Source organism: Aulostomus chinensis, chromosome 14 (assembly GCF_037954235.1).
Source record: "Aulostomus chinensis isolate RoL2024-O1b breed Wild chromosome 14, RoL_Achi_v1.0, whole genome shotgun sequence".
In the NCBI taxonomy this organism is placed as follows: domain Eukaryota; kingdom Metazoa; phylum Chordata; class Actinopteri; order Syngnathiformes; family Aulostomidae; genus Aulostomus; species Aulostomus chinensis.
The window spans coordinates 20,954,042-20,972,976 of NC_141333.1; the positions used below are offsets into that span (position 1 = coordinate 20,954,042).

At 45.2% G+C, this 18,935-nt stretch overlaps 1 protein-coding gene across 3 annotated transcripts in view; it reads left to right on the top strand.

Annotated features, from left to right (window-relative positions):
- LOC147250118 (excitatory amino acid transporter 5-like) overlaps positions 1–17,361 on the top strand; it is a 40,933-nt gene extending 23,572 nt beyond the window's left edge. For all 3 annotated transcript variants that reach the window (XM_086224293.1, XM_086224292.1, XM_086224291.1), the window contains 10 exons: positions 51–130; positions 2,478–2,693; positions 10,202–10,244; positions 10,748–10,979; positions 11,064–11,163; positions 12,270–12,503; positions 13,365–13,559; positions 15,021–15,155; positions 15,257–15,356; positions 16,157–17,361. In XM_086224293.1, coding sequence (XP_086080419.1) covers positions 87–130; positions 2,478–2,693; positions 10,202–10,244; positions 10,748–10,979; positions 11,064–11,163; positions 12,270–12,503; positions 13,365–13,559; positions 15,021–15,155; positions 15,257–15,356; positions 16,157–16,441 — 1,584 coding nt within the window. In that variant the 5' untranslated portion in view covers positions 51–86 and the 3' untranslated portion in view covers positions 16,442–17,361. The remainder of the gene's footprint in view (positions 1–50; positions 131–2,477; positions 2,694–10,201; positions 10,245–10,747; positions 10,980–11,063; positions 11,164–12,269; positions 12,504–13,364; positions 13,560–15,020; positions 15,156–15,256; positions 15,357–16,156) is intronic.
- Positions 17,362–18,935: the final 1,574 nt, after the last annotated feature.

Here is an 18,935-nt window from a genome sequence, read left to right on the forward strand (position 1 = left end):
TGAACAACATAACATCTGATGATCTGTGACTTCTTCTGCTCTCCTAACAGGAGGTGAAGTACTTCCAGTTTCCTGGAGAGTTGCTGATGAGGATGCTGAAGATGCTGATCCTCCCTCTGGTGGTGTCCAGGTACTGAACCCGTTTGTCCTTCAGTTCATCAGTCATAGATCTGAGCTGTGTGCTGATGGCCCAGCAGGTGTGGTGGAAGCGGTGTGAACAGCACCTCTAGACCAACGCCACACACAACAGGGTCAAGCTGTTCAGATTTACAGCAATTCAACATTATCTGAGCACCCAGTGTGACTCACTACTGCAGGGTGAACACAGGTGTAATTCCTGAAGGCTCAGTTCCGTTTAGTGGACCCGGATTCTGGTGGTGTGCATGCTAGTCAGGCTTAAACAGTTGATCAAGTACACTTGTGTGTCATAACAAAGGTCTGCAGCCCCTCCAGACTGCTCCAACATTGGCGGACTGAAGCGGCTCCTGTTTGTTGGACAGTGATTGTTTAACATGTGATGGTGTTTTGTCAGGCTGATTGGCTGGAGGAGCGGTCTGTCAAGGCAAATACTCCGCCCCCCCATGGTGGTTCCATGGATGAACAATTAGATATTATTTCAAAGTCATGCAGCGCTACTTGGAACAAACTGTTTGTTCTTCTTTGTTTTACATACTGTTGTGCTTGTCATGCCGGATATCGTCAGTTATACAGAACAGCTGTTTATTTACTGTTTCTATCATCAGTCATGGGGCGGCGTGGCTCAGAGGTAGAGTGGCTGTCAAGCAAGGGTCGCTGGTTCGATCCCCACTTCACCAGGTGACCATGTCCAAGTGTACTTGAGCAAGATACTGAACCCCTAATTGCTCCTGATGGCCCCGTGACGGACTGGTGACCCGTCCAGTTTGAACCCCGCCTCTCACCCAATGACAGCTGGGATAGGCTCCACCCCCGCCCCACGACCCTTAATGGATACGCGGGATAGAAAATGGATGGATGGATGGATGATGGATGGATGATGGATGGATGGATGGAGGGATGGATTATCAGTCATTGGTTTGAGGAGAGCCAGGACACAGATTACTGAGCAGCGTCCACCTGCATCTCTGAATAAATGTAACAAAGTCTCCCCCGCATGTGAAACCTGGTGGAGGGAGGCGGCACTTGTCTTCACCTGTGAGGGACACATCGAGGACGAGCTCTGTTAAATTGGAGCTGATATTGTTTCTGCTGGGGTTCGCACCAGCAGGTTCTGATCTGAACCTCTTAGAGGGTGTTCTTGAAATGAACTGGTGGCTGGACGACATGTTTTGTACCAGTGCATGAAAGACGAACCTGACCAGTAACACAGTGGTACACAGAACCAGACAAGGTCCTGCTGACAGAGCCTCTCTGCCTCTTGAGGGCCCAAAAATGACTTTCTAGAACTCGGCTACAGTTTTAGTTTATTTTCCGTATCATCACCTTCTTAAAACAATTGGCTAAGTCTTTTTTTTTTAAACTTTTTTCACCGAAAACAACTCCTTATGATGTTTTGCCTCAAGTTTGTAGTGTTTTCTGAAAAACTTGAAAAAATGACTCAGGCAATAATTTTCAGAAGGCAACGATACGAAATTTCAGACTGACCACAGAAAAGAGGACCAACTTCAGGAAAAACCCAGCTCATGAAAGCTGGAGGGCGGCCCGGTGGAGCAGTGGTCCTTACTGTGGCCCCCCAGCAAGAAGGTTGTGGGTGGAGCCCCGGCTGCAGCACGGGGTCTTTCTGGGTGAGTCTCCATGTTCTCCCTGTTCCTGCGTGGGTTCTCTCCGGTACTCCAGCTTCCTCCACAGTCCAAAGAAATCAAGAGGGGACCAGGTTAATCCAGACTCTAAATTGACCGTAGGCGTGGCTGGGAGAGCCAATGGTTGTCTGTCTCTATGTGTTGGCCCTGCCATGGACTGGTGACCTGTCCAGGTTGAACCCCGCCTCTCGCCCATAGCCGCTGGGAAAGGCTCCACCCCCCACGACCCTTAACAGGAAGAAAATGGATGGATGGATGGATGGACCCAAATGAATTAAAGCTCCTGTGTTCCGTCGTCTCTGTAACTGTGATGGTGTCATGCTACAGACGGCTGAGGACCTCAATCATGTCATGAGTTAACTCTTGCGTGGCTGATATCACGGCTGACAGTGTTTTGTTTTCTCTTTTGTGTATTTGACAGTTTTCATCTCTGTTTTTTGGGGACTTTTTTTTTCTTGTAAATTTCCTATGAAATTTGTACCAGTGATGTCCACAACACTGGCGTGTATTTGTGCGACCTGTCAATGTCCGTTGTCGCAAATGTAGATATCAGAATACTTTGTCACATATTCAAAGATTGCAGGTTCGCTGTTTTTACTGAGGAACAGAGTGTGATGAACAGTAAGAAGTGGTTCATGAGAAAGAATTGAGTGCTTCAGTTTTGACAGCTGTGACTGATGTGAGTGTTTCCTCTCACAGTTTGATGTCCGGACTCGCTGCCCTCGATGCCAAGTGCTCCAGCCGGCTTGGTCTCATCACTGTGTCTTATTACCTGTGGACCACCTTTGTAGCTGTGGTAGTGGGGATTATCATGGTCTCAATCATCCACCCAGGAGGCGCAGCTCAAAAGGAGGACTCTGAGGACAGCGGAAAGCCTATCATGAGCTCAGCCGATGCTCTGCTAGACCTCATCCGGTAAGACCAGCCCTCCATATTTGCTCCACTCCTAATGTCCACCTGCTCAAGGTGTCCCCGTAAGCATTTATGTTCCTGATCCAAAAATTTCCCACAATGCAACCCAGCATCTTTGTTCATCAAACCCTCCCTGATGGCCTTCATGGCACATGAACATGTGTTGCCATTTAGTTTTAAATGATATTTGCATTCTCGTCACTCATAATGTTTCTTACCAGAGCTGAAGCAGAAGCAGCAACTGGTGCCCTGCCGGCGGCACATGTTGGTCTCGACTTGGTTTCATGCCACTGTTCTATCAACCCACAAGACAAACTGTTTCGTACATGGAGGAGGAGAACATCCTTGTTGAGCTTTGAGGGCCACAATCATGCTGTTGTAAAGTCCTATCATTTTATGTGTCTGCAGTGACATGCTTCTGATTGGGTCCAGTCACCTGATACGGGTCATGTGACAAGCCGTGATGATGTAGCATGGGTGTGTAGAAGAAAACAGACCTCCTCAAATAAAAATGAATAAAATAAGCTAAGATAATCTTTAAATTCCGTTGTGACAGCAGCACGGGGGAAAAGAAAGAAAATAGTGCAAGGAAACTTAAACAAGATAAATAGACATATGTGTGTATATATATATATATATATATATATATATATATATATATATATATATATATATATATATATATATATATATATGTGTGTGTGTGTGTGTGTGTGTGTGTGTGTGTGTATGTAGGGAAGGGGGTTGTCCATGATGGACATCAGCTTGGCCAACATCCTCCGCTCCCCTACTTCCTCTATGGAGTCCAGAGGACAGTCCAGAACAGAGCCAGCCCTCCTGACTGGCTTATTCAACCTGTTCTTGTCCTTCTCAGTGCTCCTGCACCCCAGCAGACCACTGCATAGAGCACTGCATAGACCATTGCATAGACCACTGCATAGAGCACTGCATAGACCATTGCATAGACCACTGCATAGACCATTTTATAGACCATTGCATAGACCACTGCATAGACCACTGGATAGACCATTGCATAGACCACTGCATAGAGCACTGCAGAGGCCACTATATAGACCACTGCATAGACCATTGCATAGACCACTGCAGAGGCCACTGCATAGACCACTGCATAGACCATTGCATAGAGCACTGCAGAGTACCATAAAAGGTCCTCAGCAGAGACCTGCACACTCCAAAGGACTGTAGTCTCCTCAGTAGGCAGAGACGACTCTGGCCCCTCTTGTACAGGACATCTGTAGCTGTGGACCAGTCCACTTTGTTGTTGAGGTGAACACCCAGGTACTGAGAGTTCTCTATTTCCATGTCTGTACCCTGGATGTTCACCTGTGTGGTCTGCAGGGGCTTCCTCCGGAATTCAGTCGCCATTTCCTTTGTCTTGCTGGCGTTGATGTGGAGGTGGTTTCGCCCACACCAGTCACCAAAGGCAGTGACGACTCCCCTGTACTCTGGGTCATTCCCGTCCGTCACCCGTCTAACAAGCAGTGTCGTCAGGGAATTTCTGGAGGTGCAGCTGTCTGTGTTGCATCTGAAGTCTGGAGTATAGAGGGTGAAGAGGAATGGGGGCCCCCGTGCTGCAGACTACCACGTTAGACACACAATAAATAAATACAAGAAAAGTAATGAGCAGAACGTAGGCAAAGGAAACTGAATAAAAGCAGCGTTCCTCCTTCATCGATATAGCCAAGTGAAAGAGAAGCATATGTAGCATTAAAACCTCTCTTAAGAGCTCAATTTATGCTCAGATCCTTTTCATAGAGTAAATGTAACGTGTCGCTACCACTGATCCAAAACCATACAACCATAGAAATGACATCAGATTTGGTTTATTTATTGGTACTAGATGGAAATATATACTGTATGTACAGCGTAGTTATACGTAGACTACTGCAGCACGCTGCATCTGAACATACTGTACATTTGGAAATACACAAAAAGTTCACCCAGCATGATTCTGTGCTAATATTTCTGCCTCATTCAGGCACTTCGGCTGTCCATGAAATAGCAGAGCAAAGTTCTACAGAGGAGGGAATCCTCCTGAGATCCATCTCTGGCACAGTACTAGTAGTAACTCATGCTCCTCATACTGAAAACTGATGTAGTAGTAGAAGAAGTAGTGGTAGTAGTAGTGTCTCTGCCGAGCAGATGTCAGACTTCACGTCCTCACATTCTGCTAGTTTTCTAGACTGTTTGGATTTAACACAAATCCTAAAACAGGATTAAAACACTGATTTTCTGAGCGATTCAATTCCTGTACTCAGGGAAGACGAACAGAATTTCATCCTCTGTATTAACAGATGTTGCCCTGTTTCTAATGCTGCTAAACTGGTCATAGAAAAGTCACCTGACATACATTGCACTTGTGGCGTTCTGCATTTCAAAGCATCTGATTGTAGCTTAAACCACTACATTACCCATCAAAGTGTATTTCAACTTTGAAGTACTCACTAATAGGAGTCTTACGCTCACTAATATGTTTTCTCCCCTTTGGATTACTTCTGAGTGACTCCAGAATGCAGGAAGAGCCAGACACATATACAGTATGTAGCTTTGAGCTAAAGGAGACTGATGGCTAACAACAGCTAAACTGTCCAAAAACAGATGCAGAAGAAGAAGGAGACTTTAGTGTCTTTTTACATCAGTACAACAAAGTATTTAACCCCCATCCTCTTCAAAGCAGTTCCCAGCCATGTGACCAACTCCAGATCTTCCACCAGTGTGCGGGAGCACTGACAGAAGTATAAGTATCTAACAAACATGTCAGGGAAAGTAGAACAACCACGGAAACCCACTCAGATAACATGTGCACGCCACTCAGAAAGGACCTGGGACAGCTGGAACTTGAACCAAACATCTTTTTACTGCGAGGTAACAGTGCTAACCACTGGACCACCATCATCACCAGTGCGGGAGACACCAACAGCAACCTGTCATAGAGGCTTTTTAACAAAGTCACATCATCCACAGAATCAACAAACTGTAATTTTTGGTTTGGGTTCTTTCAACACAGCACCAAACCAGAAATGTTCTGTTGTTTTCTTTTTTTAATCTCATATCAAAATGTTGGCGGATTACTGATCAAATGGCTGGATTAAGAAGATGTGAATGTTTTGGGTTAGCTGTTGTTAGCCGGCGGCAGCAGGGTGGAGCAGGGGTCCTCACTGTGGCCCCCAGCAAGAAGGTTGTGGGTGGAGCCCTGGCTGGAGCACGGGTCTTTCTGGGTGAGTCTCCATGTTCTCCATGTTCTCCCTGTTCCTGCGTGGGTTCTCTCTGGTACTCCAGCTTCCTCCACAGTCCAAAGACATCAAGAGGGGACCAGGTTAATCCAGACTCTAAATTGACCGTAGGCGTGGCTGGGAGAGCCAATGGTTGTCTGTCTCTATGTGTTGGCCCTGCCATGGACTGGTGACCTGTCCAGGGGGATGGCTGCTGGGATAGGCTCCACCCCCACCACCCTCAACAGGAGAAGAGGGAGTAGATGGATGGAGGTTAGTCTCCAGTCTCCATTAGCTTCAAGCTAAATATATATGTGGCTGGTTCTTTCTGCTTTCTGGACTCACAAAGAAATATTCCAGGAGGGAAAAACATCTTTTAAATTCAAGACTGCTATTAGTGAGTGCTTGAAAGGCAAAATACTACTTTCGCAGAAACTTTGATATATATTTTAACATGTCTGTGTGAAGGTTTCTGTGCATGAGGACGCCAGGGAGGTAGAAACACAACTGCAGTCTCAGATGCTTTCACCACTATTGTTTGCATAACTTCTGGTAGAATGCCTCCATTGTGGTTTTTGGAATGCAGCGAGTGCTTGCTGTTGTTGGCAGCAGAGACCTTCAGAGAGACGATTTGTTATGGGTTGTCATCTCTTCCTCTTCTCTTCCTCTGGGAGACGAATACCATCTCTCTTTCTCGTAACATTGGATTAAAGCATGCACGTTTTCTTTTTCTACTGAAAAGTTTGGTTCATTAATGATAAAATACTTCCCTGACCAGTAACTGGTCTGAGCAGAAATGTGAGCAGATGTTGCTGCAGTCATTTTCACAACAAGGTAGGAAGGCAGGAAGGTGGTGCAGATCCAGGATCTCCATGGGGACGGACATCTGCTTTGACCTGCTGGAGGGAGAGAGAGATGGAAGACAGGGACAGAGACAAAGATGGAGAAGAGACAGAGACAGAAAAGAGAGACAGAAAGGAAGGAGGGAGAATGACTGAAAGACAATGATGTGAACAAAACAGAGGGAGAAAGACAAGCGGAAAGACAGCCTCTAGGAACCAACAGGCGCCCAGCAGCATCCAGGGAGTGAAGGGTTCTAGCTGGTCCATAGGGGACTAGGAGCTCTGTCAGGGATGAAGGAGCCTGATTGTTGAGGACTTTGATGGTAGAAGAAGAATTTTAAATTCTGTTCTGAATTTAACAGGGAGCCATGCAGAGAAGCAGTCCAGGAGAGACCTGGTCTCTGCTACCAGTTCTAGCCAACACACGGTAGCAGCGTTCTGGACCAGCTGGAGAGTCTTTAGGGACTTATTAGTCCAGCCTGGTAGGAGGGAGGTGCAGTGATCCAGCCTGGAAGTGACAAAAGCAGGGACTAGTTTTTCTGCATCTTCTTGAGCCAGGATGTGTCTGATCTTAGTCTGATCTGTTACGTAGATGGAAGAAGGCGTCCTGGAGGTTTGTTGAATGTGGGAGTTAAAGGGTCCTGGTCAAAGAGAACTCCTAGGTTCCTACGGTGGTGCTGGGGGCCAGGGTGGTGCCATCCAGGGTACCTGTCTCATCAGATCAGGTGGTCCTCAGGTGTTTGGGCCCAGCACAAGAACTTCAGTTTATCAGAGTTTAATAAAGGAAATGATGGGTCCTCCATGTTTTCTGTCCTTCAGACATGCCTCCAGTTTAGTCAGCTGGTTTGTTCCATGTGGATCATTGATGAGTTCAGCTGTGTGTCGTCTGCATAGCAGAGAACATTAATGGAGTGTTTCCTGATCATGTGACCTAGAGGTAGCAGGTACAGGGTGAAGAGGACTGGTCCAAGCACAGACCCTTGAGGAACACCAGAACTGACTGTAGTGGTCTCAGAGGAACCATCATTGTTTTATTATTATTATTATTATTATTATTATTATTATTATTATTATTATGTATTTTGCACCATAGAAAATGCAGTTAAAAAAAGGACAAGTAAATAATAGTCTTTTAGTGCAGAAGAGGTTGAAAACCCGTAAGGGCTTATAAATCTGGAGGTTATTGAGAGGCTTGATCTATCAGACTGGATCTTAATCTGAATTTGAAGATATTCGGAGATGATGATAGTTTACTGATGTGAAGATGAGAATTCCAAAGTAGTGCACCTCTGTAGATGAATGACAACTGACTCTGGGAGGTACGGCAAAAGGGGGGATGAAAATTGTCAGCGTGTGTTGTGCTGTATGAGTGAAAGTGAGAATTAGAAATAAAAAAAAATTCTGATGAATTGGGGATTAAATTTGGTAAATTAATATATTTATAGATAAAGATGCAGGATTGAATCTATTAATATCAAAAACAGATAAAACATTAAGTTCCTTAAAGAGAGGGGCAGAAGGAGAAAAATAATTAGAAAAGGAGGCTAACCTAACAAATTTCTTTTGTTTAGCAAATAATTTTTGAAGATTAGATGGATAAGTGCTTGCCCAAACAATTACAGTAACTAAGATGAGAGTAAATAAAAGTATAATAAAGAATTTGAAGGGCATTCTGAGAGACCAAGCGACAAATTTTTCTGATGATACAATGGACTTCATCACTTTATTGTTAACATTTTTTTTATATATATAAGATAGTTTCATCAATTATGACACCAAGAAATTTTATATTTGAAACCTGACTGGTGACACTTCCATCAATTGAAAGATTTGCAGTAGATTTAGAATATTTTTTATTTTTTCCTGTAAATATGATAAAATTAGATTTTTTAATATTCAGTGACAATTTATTAGCACTGAACCATTCAGAAAATTTTTATCATGCCAGCGTTCACTTCACTAATTAATGAATCAAAATGTTTGTGTGTCAGAATCAAATTGGTATCATCAGCAAAAAGTATTGGTATAAGGTAGAAGATACCATTGCAAGATCCTTAATGTAAATAAGAAACAATAATGGACCAAGTATGGAGCCTTGAGGGACACCATATGTTAATTGGGCTCTGGATGAACCACCTTCTTCCATCTGTGCAGTGGAAGAAGGCGGTCCTGGTCACATGCTTTATGTGGGAGCAAAAGGAAAGGTCATGGTCAAAAATGACTCCAAGGTTCCTTGCAGTTGTCCTCAGGGTCAGGGTGATGCCATCTAGAGTAGTGATCTGGTTAGAGAGGTGTCCCTGAGGGGTTTAGGTCCAAACATGATGACCTCAGTTTGATCTGAATTTAGCAGTAAGAAGTTAGAGGACATCCAGGATTTAATGTCTTTCAGGCAGTCTTGCAGATTAGTAAACTGGCTTGTGTCGTCTGGATCCATCGACCAGTAGAGTTGCGTGTCATCCTCATAACAGTGGAAGTTGATTGAGTGCTTCTGAATTACTTCACCTAATGGGAGCATGTAAAGAGTGAAGAGAATCGGTCCTAAAACTGAACCCTGTGGTCCACCATATGTAACTCTGCTATACTCAGAATGGTCATTATTAACATTAACAAACTGAAACCTGTCAGATAAGTAGGACTTAAACCATTTTAGGGCAGTTCCTTTAATCCCAATGTCATGGTCTAGTCTCTGTAGCAGGATGCTGTGGTCGATGGTGTCAAATGCAACACCGAGGTCCAAAAGTACAGAGACAAGACCTCTGTCTGGGGGGCTGGAGCCTATCCCAGCGGCTACGGGCGAGAGTCAGGGTTCATCGCAGGGCCAACACATATAGACAGAACACCATTCACACTCAAAGTCATACCTACGGTCAGTTTAGAGTATCAATCAGCATAGTCCCCAATGTCTTGGATGGTGGGAAGAAGCCGGAGTACTTGGGAGAATCCAAGCAGGCACAGGGAGAACATGCAGACTCCACACAGAAAGACCCCATGTTCAAGCTGGGACTCGAACCCGGAACCTTGTTGCTGGGGGCCCACAGTGAGGACCACTGCTCCACCGTGCCGCCTAATAATATATAATAATAATTTAATTGTATAATATTCTGGCGGAGCATCATCTTTACATGAGGAGAGATTTTCTATTGGACAATGTCGCTTATTGCTGTCAAAAAGGCTGGTATGCGAAATAAGTTTGTTTGGCTGAATTCTATCAAGAAACAGAATGTGGAGACACAGCATGATGATGTACTGTTAGCATTTGTGTGTATTAATGATGATGCTTCCATGCGCCACATCTCCTCCAGACGGTCCCTGTTCAACCCTGCTGCTCTGTTCATCTCTCTCACCAAAACCTAAGTCTGATGATTGTGTAGTGATGGACGACGAGCCTGTCAGAATCATCAAGCTTTTCATGAAATCACTGTGTCTCCACTTGCAGCAACATGTTCCCGTCTAATCTCGTCCAAGCCACGTTCCAGCAGGTGAGACCTTTGACAACATACACAGCAACGTCTCATTTCCCTCTCACTGTCTCACACTCTCTCACAATGTCTCACTCCGTCTCACACTGTCTCACTTCTCTCACACTGTCTCACTCCATCTCACACTGTCTCACGTCTCTCACACTGTCTCACACATCTCACTCCATCTCACACTGTCTCACAACTGTATAGGCCCTGATAGTGATAACCCAAAAAAGTGAGTTTTACCTGCCAAGTACTCACTAATGTGTTTTGAGCCCACAAAGACATCTTCCCTCCTTCATCACTTCTTTGTGACTCCAGAATGCAGGAAGCCACGTAGGTTTAGCCTGAGGCTAATGGAGACTGATGGCTAAAAATAGCTGATTCAGGAGGGAAAAGCATGTGTGTGAGCTAAAGACTCCTATAAGTTAGTTCTTGAGAGGCAAATGACATGTTTTGGGGGAAGAATGGCTTTAACTGCAGGTCCTTCTTCCTCTGTTTCTGTTCCTTGCGTGTCGCAGTATCGGACTAGTACTGAGTACAGAGTGAAGGTCAAGCCAACAGTGAGTCAAGCCCAGTTGGAGTCCACCACACGGCGAGCACTCATCTACGGCATCCAGGATGATAATGGAACTGACATTCAGAACTTCCCCCTTGATCTGACTCCACCCCCTGACGTGCTCATCAGCACTAAAGAAGGAACCAGTGATGGAATGAACGTCCTTGGAATTGTCATCTTTTCAGCCACCATGGGTAAATACTCCTGTCGTGACAGGAATGTTGCTGTATACTTTTGGTCCCAGGAATAAAATGAGGTACCACTTTCCATTTTTCCAGGTATCATGTTAGGAAGGATGGGGCCCAACGGCAGCGCCCTTGTGAACTTCTGCCAAAGCCTGAACGAGGCCGTCCTCAGAATTGTTGCCATTGTCATATGGTAAAGAACCCTTTCATGGTATTGTTGTGCTTCAGGAAGGTACAGACATGTTTATATGCTTGTTGACAAGTTTCTGCAACCAGAAATGAGCAACTTTTGTTTTTAACTTTTTCTAGAACTTCATTTGTGGAACAATATCTAATGTCTAAGACCCTGCTTTCACTTGGTTAGGCAATCAAATGACAAGTAGATTAAATACTGGAAAACGAAATTCCTCCTCATGAACTACAAGAACCAAGATTATGAATTTATGGTGACTCAGCTGTTTTCAGTGATTTCCCTTCTGTCGTTCAAGGTTTCTGTCAAAGATGAACCGCACATCTTCATAAGCACAATGATCTATGCACATGTCACTGTGGATTAATAAAGAACCAATCAACATCTATGCCACATTAAATTAATGACATGAAGCAGAACTGAGCACAGTTCCATCTGGACTCTGGTCATTTTTAGGGTTCTACCCTTTTATATTCTTGGACTTTCAGTTTGCATTGTCACAGACATCTTGCCTTTCCCAGTGTTTCCAGTGTTCCCAGCTCCTTACTGCTCTTGTGCTGTCTGTCGGTCTCTTGTTGCATTATTAGAGTTTGTATTGAATCTCCACTTGCTCTGTCAAGCTGTGTGGTGGAGCAGGGCCCAAGCACAGAAACGGGAAGCTGGCAGGACCTGATGATGATGATGGGAATCCGAATGACGAGAAACAAGATAGTTACAACACTGGGAGGCAAACAGGCTGAGAACAAACAGAGGAGCTGACAAAGGCTGACAAGAAACTGAGCCTCAGTACGAACCCCACTAATAACACAAGAAGAAGCAGGTGGAGAACCAGAGGAAGCTGGGAACACTGGGATTGCTGGGAGCAGAGCTGGGACTCACCAGATGACCTGACAAGAGACAGGAGAGACTCAGAAATGGAGGGAAACAGGCAAAGATGGGAAGTGAATTTAAAGAGAAAAGAGAGAAAACACAAAGATCTACAATAAGGAGTCCAAGATAGTCATTAATATGTAGGCTGATTGAAAATGGTCCCAGTTTGACTGCTTGTGAAGCATCAAGCATGCAGTGACCTGCTGCTCTGGCACCCTGCCCCCCCCCCCCCCCCCCAGGTATTTCCCATTTGGCATTGTGTTCCTGGTTGCTGGGAAGATCCTCGAGATGAGTGACCCGTCAGCCATGGGGAAGAAGCTGGGTTTCTATGCTGTGACCGTGGTGTTTGGGCTGGTGCTCCACGGCTTGTTCATCCTGCCTGCCATGTACTTCTTCATCACCAAAAAGAGCCCCATCGTTTATATTCGGGGAATCCTTCAAGCCCTGCTCATCGCCCTGGCAACCTCCTCCAGGTAAGCACATGCTGGCAAACTGGTGTCCATTTACAGAGAAACCACAGATCCCATCATGCCTCAGCAATGGGACCAGCTACATGTTTTCAGGAAATGTTCAAGTCCTAGTGTATGTTTGTGTCATATTTGAAGAAATTTACTTAAAGAGCTCCTGAGATATCTCATTGTTTGGAGGTGACAGTGACCTTTGACCTTCAACATCTTGTCAAATAATCCTTCGGTCACAGTGGACAGTTGTGACCAAATAGGAGGCCTTGACAATGGGTCGTGCATCTGAATTACGGGTGTTGCTGGTGTAGAAGCATACAAACACGTGTGATTTTTAATTATTCATCTGTTTGAATGAAATCTTGATGAAGAAGATTGTAAAACGTTTCACTTTCCACATGGACAGCACAATCATCTCTATGTACGCTGGTTAGGGTCCTACAAACCGGGCCAATGCGATGAGCAGTACCAGCGTTGGTCTTTCAGCCGGTTTGGCATTTCTTTCTAGGGCAGATTAATGGCAGATTCATACGGGAATGAAGGAAAACCTGTGCCTGCCTGGAAGGAAGGAAAATGTGCTTTGAAAAATGAGCAAGTCAGCAAGTTATGCAATTTGACGCACAACAACACTGCTTTGGTCCATTAAACTGCACTCTTCTTTCACATGAATCATTGTTTGTCTGTGGTGGAACTGATGATCCGTGCTTGTGAGTCAGCCTGGATCCCTGCTACGTGCTAGTCCTCCTGGTCTCGAACCAGCTCCAGGCATCTGCTGCATGGGAATGACTTTGTGTCAGGCTGTTCCTGCTTCCATGCAGGTCCAGGTCCAGTCGGGACGTGGTTCTCTAACAGTTCTGGTTCTGTCTTCCTCAGCTCCGCCACGTTGCCTATTACCTTCAAGTGCCTCCTGGAGAACAACCACATCGACCGCCGCATCATCCGTTTTGTGCTCCCCGTCGGCGCCACCATCAACATGGACGGCACTGCTCTCTATGAGGCCGTGGCAGCCATATTCATCGCTCAAGTCAATAATTACGAGCTGGACTTTGGCCAAATCATCACCATCAGGTCAGTGGACCATCTGTGCCGCTAAGCTCATTAGCCTGGTAGATAATATTGGGATTGGAAAGCAATGATATGGACAACAATAAATGCTTTATACAGACCCACAGGAATATATTTACATACACTTGCTGTTCATTAGGCAGATTCATGGAATCATGGGGCTTGTTCTGTCTGTTCTAGCAGACAGAACTTTCAGAGAACCACCTCCCCAGTTCTTCTGGGTGTTTCCTTCCACTGTGGCATCACTGTTCACTGCAGTTGAGGGTTTCTATGGAAACAGTACAAGGAGGGAGACCACACAATGTCATCAGCTACAACGTCTGTCTTTGACGACATCATCATGGTTATTCAGCGTCTTCCCTGCATTAGAAAAGGTCATACTGACACACGTTGATCCACTTACAGGTGCAGGTGTGTGTTTTTTTCAGTGGTCCTGCAACCTGCAGTTGAACTCTAGTCTGACTTTGAGTTTTTGTAAAATGTTGGTTTCATCAAGTCAGTCAGAACTTCCTGTGTGCGGACAGTTGTATGTTTGTCACATGATCTGGTTAGTGAAAAAGGTCCTGAGGCTTTGATGCGTTTACAGATGCGTCAAAATTGCCCTTTCAAGGGCACCTGGAAGTTCAATATTCAGCAACTCTGTTTTTTTACAGCTTCCAGCTACTTGGTCGTGCATGAACAGAAAATGGTGTCATTTGGCTCTTTTGGAAAGACAGAGAAAAATATCTTGCTTATTATTAAATATTGATAAACTTGTCACGTCTCAAGCTTGAGTAGATGTCTACTGTCCTTCAACACTGGACCAATCCCGATGATGTTTGTCCCCAGTTTAGATCCAAAACGATGGAAGAACAGGGCTGAAATTGTAACATAGTGGAGGTGATCTTCAAACCATTACTTACGGTCATCATCCCTGATATAGTGGAGAGATTCTTCAATCTTTCAGAAATTTTTGGTTTTAAACACCGTCTAACATGTCGACTCATCACTGGATACAGAGACGCCACTGACAGAGTGCTCTCATCACCAAACCTTTTTGAACTTGTGAATGTGAACACATTGTGTGCTTCAATGCCGGGTGGTCTGAGGGTTAGGGTTAATGGTTCAGATTTCATCTCTTGATTCCATTGTGTTCCAGGGTTAGTAGTCAGTCCTAGACAGAAGGCAGCGTGTTCCGTTCAGAACTGAGCTGACAATTTTGTGACAAATGTGATTATCAAGAATTGAATGCATGAACGGCGGTTTTGTTTTTTGTTTTTTTTTTGGTGTCTTGTAAAGCCATGAGGTTTAGCCCCTGTAAGTGCATGACGTGCAAATAAGTTAGTTTACAGGGTGGATCGTAGTATACGATGCTGTGTTAGCCGTCAGGCTAAAACATGACAGGCTCTTCCTGCATTCTGGGGTCACTAAGAAGTGACAGAGGAGGGAATTCTTCACGTTGATTACCTTCCGCCTCTCCACCAGCATCACAGCCACTGCAGCCAGCATCGGTGCAGCAGGAATACCACAAGCTGGACTGGTCACCATGGTGATAGTGCTAACGTCTGTCGGGCTGCCTACTGATGACATCACTCTGATCATCGCAGTGGATTGGGCATTGTAAGTCGTATATTTGTGTTCTTGCGTCATTGCTGCGGGTTCATCTCATCTACATGTGAGTTCATTCACATCCTCCGTTGAACGTCTTCCATCGTCTCCAGGGACAGATTCCGCACCATGGTCAATGTGATGGGGGACGCTCTGGCCACTGGCATCATGGCGCACATCTGCCGGAAAGATTTCATGAAAGAGGGAGACGGGGTGAGTTTGAAATTGCCTGAAAAACCTTGTCTTTTCTCTTCAAGAAAGACCTGTGAGAAGTGTGGGAGAAGATATCAGAGCTGGTTCTGAGTGGTTTGGCAGTGGTGAGTGTGGAGATTGTACCACATCACCCAAACGCCATGACATCACTGTCTCACAGTCCTGAGAGCTGAAGATCATTGAGTCTTTTGAATACGTAGAACAGCTGCTAACAGCCCTAACCCTAACCCTCAGAGCTAAGAGAATGAAAACACTCGCCTTGGAAAAGCAGACTTTGTTGTGATTGTCCAGCTGCTAAGAAGAAAATGTCACACCCGTTATCCTAAATGGAGTTTGCTTCCTGGTGGGTGGAGCATGCATAATGATGAAAGGGCAGTTGAATGAAGCCCCTTGTGATGCGTTAAGGGGCATCAAATCTGAGTGACTCTTTGAATCACAAGACTACAGCGTGAACCAGCCCATATCAAAATGACTGAGTTGCCTTATTCCCCAGTTTTGTGTTTGTAGGCGTGTCAGAGACCCATATACACGTTGACAAGCACTAAAACCGTGAGTTTTCAGAATATCAGTGATAAAAACGCTATGAAACTGGGGTGGAAGGATGCGCTGGTGCCCTGCTTACAGCGTCGAGCCCTGATGGAAGGATGCGTTCATCCACGTGTGTAATTACTGTCAACATCCGCGAGTCATGGGGAAAGCAGATGTTGCATCCTGGCTGTTTTCTTCTCCATAACATTTCTTTATCTTTAATTTGACTTTGAATCCTCATTTTCCCATAATCCCCTTGCTGTGTCATTCAGGTGCCTTTGATCTGTGAGGCCAAACCAGCAATGAACACGCCACCTCTGATCATGCACACGCCGCCATCGATGAACTGTCACAACAACAACAGCAACTACGGGCCCCCCCCTTCCTTGGGGGCCAAGCACAACTTCATCCCGCCCGAGGTGGCGCGGCTCATGCAGCTGGAGGAGGGTGTGCGACCGCCACCAGAGAGGAAGAAGCCTGTGATCCCTCCGAGGCACCTGAAGAAGAATAAAGGACACTGTACTGTTGACATGAATGGCCTTGAGACCAACGTATAGCCTCGTCCTGGAGCAGAACTTCCAGGTCGTGGTGCAGGTGCTGATCAGGACCTCGGAGTAGGTTCAGCTCAAGAGTCATGTGATGTTGTCTGTACGACAGTGAATCATCCCTGTTGCTGTGGAATGGCCTCCATAAGACTGTACAACATTGTTGGTGGAATGTAAAGAGCAACTGTGAGATTTCTTTCATGAGGATGTCTTGTTGTGGACCTGCAGGCGGAGCTTGTGCTGTCCCGTCCCGGGTCGATGACTGGACTGTAGTACTGAGCTCAGCGATCAGGACACAAAGTGAAACGCCCTCTTTTATGAATTTGCCTTAATGTTGCTGGTGGTGCTAAGCTAACAGCGATGACAGGAACTGAAGTAGAAGATCAGAAACTTGATGTACAGATTTGAATCGTTTTAAGTTTCAGGCGAATTGATTTTGTTCAACAGCCTGAATATGTAAAGCAGTACTTTTACTTTTTAAATATTCACTAATATACTGTATGTTTTGTGCTGACAAAGAGGTTTTTCCCTCCTGCATAAATTCTTTGTGCCTTGAGAATGGAAAAAGATCCAGCTACGTCTATTTAGCTTGAGGCTAATGGAGACTGACAGTCAGAACCCGTCAGTCGGGTGCTCGACATGAACGAGATGAAGTAGTTGCTCAGTTTTTATCTCCAATCAGTGTTTGTGGGCTCTTGAGTGTAGGGTTGACATGTGGGAACGTTGCAGCGTCTCCACAGCACAGCAACGATGATGTTGTTAGCCGTCAGTCTCCATTAGCTTCAAGCTAATATACATGGCTGTTTTTTTCTGCATTCTGGAGTCACTATGAAGTAAAACAAGAGGGAAAGAACATCTTAGTGAGCTAAATACTCCTATTTGTGAGTACTTTGAAGGTAAAATACGCTTTTAGGTTGAAGTATTGTTTATACATAAACCTGAAGGTCCCGGCTTGTTGGTTGAGTGGAATTTTTTTATATAATTTATGGAAAATATTAAAAAAAAGAGATCTAAACGTTCCAACATGTACAAAACATGAGCTTACAGTGGTTATGCCTCTGGTGCATTCAGTGACTCAGATGTCAGAGATCACAGAGAACCACAGACTTCTTCCTCCGGGGCACAGGTTCCTCCAGGGAACAGGTTCCTCCGGGGAACAGGTTCCTCCGGGGAACAGGTTCCTTCGGGGACAGGTTCCTCCGGGGACAGGTTCCAATAATTCATTCCTTTTAAGAACCCAAAAGTGGGTTCACAGCAGGAACAAAACAATACTCCCTCAGATGCCCCCCCTTCCATGGAACCTGTCTCTCTCTCTCTCTTTCTCTCTCCTCAGACCCCCCTCTCCTGCTCTCTCTCCCTCCTCAGGTCTTACTGTGACTCGTGCTCAGGTATCTTGTTTAACTGGGTTGCCCCGGTTCCTGTCTGTAATGGCGAGTAGTTTTATCTGACCTCTGTTCATCCCGGGGGGACAGAGGTGCAGACGCTGTTCTACTGGCGTCTGAATTGTGAAGTGTGTACCGCCCCCCATCGATGACACAGTGGTTGAGCTCACACCTGGCAATAATGCAGCTGGTTTGGTAGGAAGACCCAAGTTTTTGAAAATCTTGAACATCAAGAACCTTGAACCTGTTTCCTTGAGCCTGGTTCCTTGAACCTGGAGGACTGACTGACTTTTCTTTGAGGATGAAAGTATAAATATAAAATGTTCCAGATCCAGAAATGAACACATGAACGAACATGATATGAAACATGAGGAGCTGGAACATTTATTTGACCTGTACTTGTCATGGTTTGGGGGTTGAGGATGGTGAGGGAATGATGGAGACCCAATTGCAGACAGTGTAGGGCGGTGCACAAAGGAGGTTTATTGAGAGATGGGGAAACTTGAGACCTGACGAGTGTAGACTGGGAATGAGGGCGAAGGCTGGAGACGTGGCGAGACAGGAAGCTTGACGTGAGGCAGGAGGCTTGACTCGACAATGATGGGACACCAGGGGACAACAAGCGACGACGACAATGACAGCAGTCGTCTGAGTTAGACGCTCGCCATCAGGCGCTGGACCATCCAGGTGCTGTTTCTGTCACATTGTAGCCCTCGGTGAGTGTGTGTGTGTGTGTGTGGGGGGGGGGGGCAATCAGAGATTGAGGTGTATATATTTGGGTGGTACAGAGTCCATGAGCTTCAATGGACATTGAATCACCAAACATTCATTTTTTGTTTTTTTTAAAAGGGTATGACAGAATTTGTCACACACACACACGCATATATATATATATATATATATATATATATATATATATATATATATATATATATGTGTATATATATAAATGGGGTTTCAGACAGCTGGATGGTTCTGGACCCTCTTTGTTGTGACAGAACATTTTACATCCAGGTCCTTGAATTTCACTTATCATGCCTAATACATCTAAGTTGTTCCTACTGTCTGACGTATCGAAGTAATGATCATGGCAACCCTTATGTGGGAGGTCACTCACCTGAAAA